Source organism: Impatiens glandulifera, chromosome 6, assembly GCF_907164915.1.
Source record: "Impatiens glandulifera chromosome 6, dImpGla2.1, whole genome shotgun sequence".
NCBI lineage: Eukaryota > Viridiplantae > Streptophyta > Magnoliopsida > Ericales > Balsaminaceae > Impatiens > Impatiens glandulifera.
The window spans coordinates 13,458,358-13,463,132 of NC_061867.1; the positions used below are offsets into that span (position 1 = coordinate 13,458,358).

Here is a 4,775-nt window from a genome sequence, read left to right on the forward strand (position 1 = left end):
AGTGCATTATGGAGCTGTAGCGTACTATGTTCATATTGTAAGAGAAAATTACGCAATATAATTGATGCTTGAAAAACATTCTTTCTTGAGACCGGCTCTAACTCTGTACTATCATTTTTTGCTTCATCTTCTTTCTCATTTTCTATAATACTATTAATGATTTGTTCATCATTATGAAATTCTGCAATTATAATTTAATTACATTCAGGAATTTATTTAATTTACTAAAATTCATGAATATCTCGATAAATTAATAAATTATTAATTTATCGATTGATTAATAAATTATTAATTTATCGATTAATTAATAAAAAAATTCCGATCCTAAGGTATTAATTTTTTTAGGTTTTACTGTAATATAATAAATTTTTGTTGTGAGTGACCACTCTAATTACAAGAGAAACATATATTATCATAATACTGGACTATTATGAAATTATAATAAAAATCTCCATATAATAGTCATTTTAGTGTGTATAATCATCATATAGTAATTTTCACTATTTTGGAAAGTCAAATTCTATTTATCTCGAATTTGAATATTCGTATATTAATTTTCATTTTTTCATAAACTATGTAAATATTTATAAAACATATGAAAATATTATGAAAATTAAAAATTGGGATACTTATTCTTTCAATAGATTAGGCCCATTTAAACAAATTATTTAGGAATAAAATTTATTTAGATGCATATATTTGTATTAGTGGCTCATAAAAACTTAGAACTATGACAACATTATATAGATCATATGCATTATTGAAAAATTAGCTTATCCTCTAACATAATTACCGTTAATCACGATCATGGTCCGCCATGATCCGCCTTAGTTAAGCGGTCGCCTAGAGCCAATGGCCCATCCTACACGAGCACCCAAAAAAAAAAAAAAAATTAACATCCTCAAAGTTTGATTATTAGATCATTTAAGAATTAACAAACTATTTAACCAATTACACGTATATGACTTTGGTTAATAATAATAAAAATATATTTTATTTATTTAATGGAAAACATAAAATATAATTTTTTAACTAAAAAAATAAGAATAATTAATTATTTTTCGCATAGGACACCACAATCCCGCTGGTAATGATGGCGATATGAATTTATCTTATCTCCATTCTTCTCAATTTTTCCTCTTATTTTTATATTATTAATATTAGTTTAAACAAAATTTTATTTTTTAATTAAAAATATTTAATTGTATATTTACCATAAATAAATGTTTTTTGAATTAAGGGCATGCCATTCTACCATAGGTTAGATTCTTATTTAAAATAAATTTAGTAACAATATTAGCCGGTTACAAGATTTCTAGTAAATGATAGCTGTTTTTCCTGGTTTCCCCAAGTTTGTCTTCTTTTATTATTATTTATGACTACTTTGTTTATAGTAAAATAAACCATCTAAAACAAGAACATCCTCATTGTAAGACATAGAACACCATAGTTTGGGATTCCATCAAGTGTATGTTTTATTTCTTGAACAAACAATTGAAACATGAAAATGTCAACTAATTAACATTATTAGAGTTTGACATTCAACATTAATAGAGAATACTATGAAGATGCATTAATCATAATCTCTTAACATTAAGATTATAGAATAAATTATTCAAATTATAGTCTACATAACTTTTGAAATAGGAAATAATAGATCATTTTTAGCTCCTTAAGATAGTATTTTTAATATATAATTTAATTTCTTATTTCTTCATTGAAGAAGGAAACTAACATTTTGATGAAGGCCAAGGCATTATCACCTGTTGGATTAAACAAATGGAAAACATGATCTTCTCCGGCAGTTTTCACGATTTCCACCGTCCCTTTCCAAACGCTCCTTTTCACGGCATCGTAGAAACACCACCCTCTATCCCTCAGCCCGTCTTTCTCCGCCACGCAAACCAGCACCCTCTCGCAACCCATTCGTGCAATGTTTGGATCCATACTCGGGTTTATTATTGGGTCATCCAATGATTTCACCGAAGGCCAAACAATTCGCCACAAATTGTCGTAATCAGATTTCACGGCAGCGTTCACTTCTAATTCCGATCCAATCGATTCCTCTCCTCCGAAAAGAGGGTGGACAAGAACTATACCCACCAGCTTTGCTCCAGATGATGATAACCATTCCATTTCCAACCCAACTCGAATACTCATACGGTACGCTATGTTTCCGCCGGCGCTGTCTCCGGCGAAAAACAAACGTTCCAGATCTGCAAGGTTCTTCACCCATTCGTCTCCGGCGCTAATAACCCATTTGACAGCTTCCCATGAGTCTTCAAACGCGGTCGGCAATGGGTGCTCCGGCGCTCTTCTGTAGTCAACCGAGATTGCGACGATATTGGCGGCGGCCACAAGAGAGTTGAGGAAGTTATGGTAGGGAGGAAAGGAGGCGGTTGCGATGCAAAAACCGCCACCGTGGAAATAGACTAGGAGTGGTAATTTTAGTTTGTGGGTCGATGGATTAAGGGCTGATTTGGGTAGATAAAGGCGGACGGAAATGGCGGTTTCAGGGGAGATAACTACGTCCTTTGATTGAACGCCGGTCTGGGGATCGATCGATGCCGGAGCTACTTCACAGCCCATTAATCTGACTACTGACCCGTCTTTATGAATGCGTAAAATGTCCCAAATCGCGTGAACTATTTCGCCGCCGGTGGTGCTCTCTACAGACATTGGAAGATGGTAAGTATGTAATAGCAAGTACAAGTAGCAAGAGTTATATCTTTTTCTTCAAAATCTCATCAAATAATTATTTATTGGAGGGCATGGACTAAAATAGTGTGACAATAGATAAGAATAATTATTTCGTGGAGGCATGGACTTAAAAAAGTGTGAGAAGAGATAAGAAATAAATATTTTTATTTTTTCTGTACAATCAGCTTCTATACTCTCTTTAAAATTCTTTCATTTCTCTTATTTATATATAAAAAATAACTTATTTAATTGATTTATTTTTTAATTTTCAAAAGTTTTATCTACTTTGAAACAAAGATATTAAAAACTAAATGTTACGGTTAAGATATTACAGAGTAAAGAAACATCGTTCATTTTTGTTTGATAAAATAGTAAAAAATATACGCAAAGAACTTTTGCTACAAAACAATATTTTCACAGGAGATTTAGTCATCTAAATATAATCTAGACTCAACTAAAGAGATGCATATGTGACCTCTCTCAATACATTGTCTACCCTAACTCAAAATGTGTTGGAAAATCGAATAATAGCACATGTTTAGCAATTCAGAAATAAACAAGCTACAACAAGGTCTAACAATTCTTTTCCCTTTTGTGTAATCAAATAGGCAGCCAAAACAATTGAGCATTAAATAATAAAACAATCAAAGAAACAGAGAGCAGGACACCAAGATTTTACGTGGAAAACCCAAATTAGGTAAAAACCATGGGACACTTCGGCCACTTAAATCATCCACTATATCAAATGGGTATACAATGTAGTTCAATACAAGTCTAGAGGTAATCTAACAGAATTTATCAATTGACCTCATCCTAACTTGTCATTCACATACATTATCATCATCACTAAAGATGGCTAACCAAATGGAGAAGAGATAAAGGAAATCAGAAGAAGAACCTGCTGCTTCAATGGAAGAAGAACTGCTTCAATGGATGAAGAACTACTGGAAGAGAGAGAGAAAAACCAACCCCAAAAACTGTTGTGTTTTTTTTCTTAATTAAATATGCCCTAATGGGATTTATTAATTTGTTAGGCCCAGCTGCCAAATGAGCTGACCCAACAAATCTCCCCCGTCAGCGCAACTTCGCGGGCTCCAATAAACCCGCTCTCTCCCGACAATTTTCAAACTTGTCATTAGGCAAGGATTTCGTAAACATATCGGCACCATTCTCACTTGTATGAATCTTCTCCAAGTTTAGCTCTTTTGCCTCAAGAACATCACGTATCCAATGATATCTCACGTCGATGTGTTTGAATCTCGAATGAAAAGCTGAATTCTTTGAGAGATGAATGGCACTTTGACTGTCGCAAAACAAAGTAAACTTCTCTTGCTTTTGACCCAACTCTTGTAGGAACTTCTTCATCCATAATACCTCTTTACATGCCTCGGTAGCTGCAATATACCCAGCTTCTGTAGTAGACAAAGCAACACACTTTTGTCACCTTGACTGCCACGAAACAGCACCGTCTGCAAAGGTAACCAAAAAACCTGATACAGATTTTCTTGAATCAACATCACCTGCCATATCAGAATCTGTAAAACCTTCCAAAATAGGAGTATCACTTCCGAAGCATAAACGTGCTTTCGAAGAGCCTCGAAGATATCTAAGAATCCACTTAACAGCCAACCAATGTTCTTCTCCAGGGTTAGAGAGATACCGACTAACAACACCAACTGCGTGTGCTATGTCTGGTCTTGTACATACCATGTCATACATAAGACTACCAACTGCAGAGGCATAAGGTACATTCTTCATTTCATCTTTCTCTTTCTCACTTGTAGGACATTGTTTAGAACTCAACTTGAAATGACCTGCAAGTGGAACTGAAACCGATTTTGCATTTTTCATTGCAAACCTCTCAAGTACCTTCTCAATGTACTTCTCTTGTGATAGCCAAAGTGTTCTGTTCTTTCTGTCTCTTGTGATTTCCATGCCTAGGATCTGCTTCACTGAACCCAAATCCTTCATCGCAAAAGACTTGTTCAACTCCCTTTTGAGCTTCTCAATTTTCGCAATATCTTGCCCAACAATCAGCATATCATCAACATAGAGCAGAAGAATAACATAATCAT

General features: G+C 34.0%; 1 protein-coding gene across 1 annotated transcript; it reads right to left on the bottom strand.

Annotated features, from left to right (window-relative positions):
* Window positions 1-1,698: 1,698 nt before the first annotated feature.
* Window positions 1,699-2,679, bottom strand: LOC124943205 (probable carboxylesterase 2). The gene has a single exon (XM_047483753.1). It carries the CDS (start codon window positions 2,677-2,679, stop codon window positions 1,699-1,701), a length of 981 nt encoding a protein of 326 aa, XP_047339709.1.
* Window positions 2,680-4,775: the final 2,096 nt, after the last annotated feature.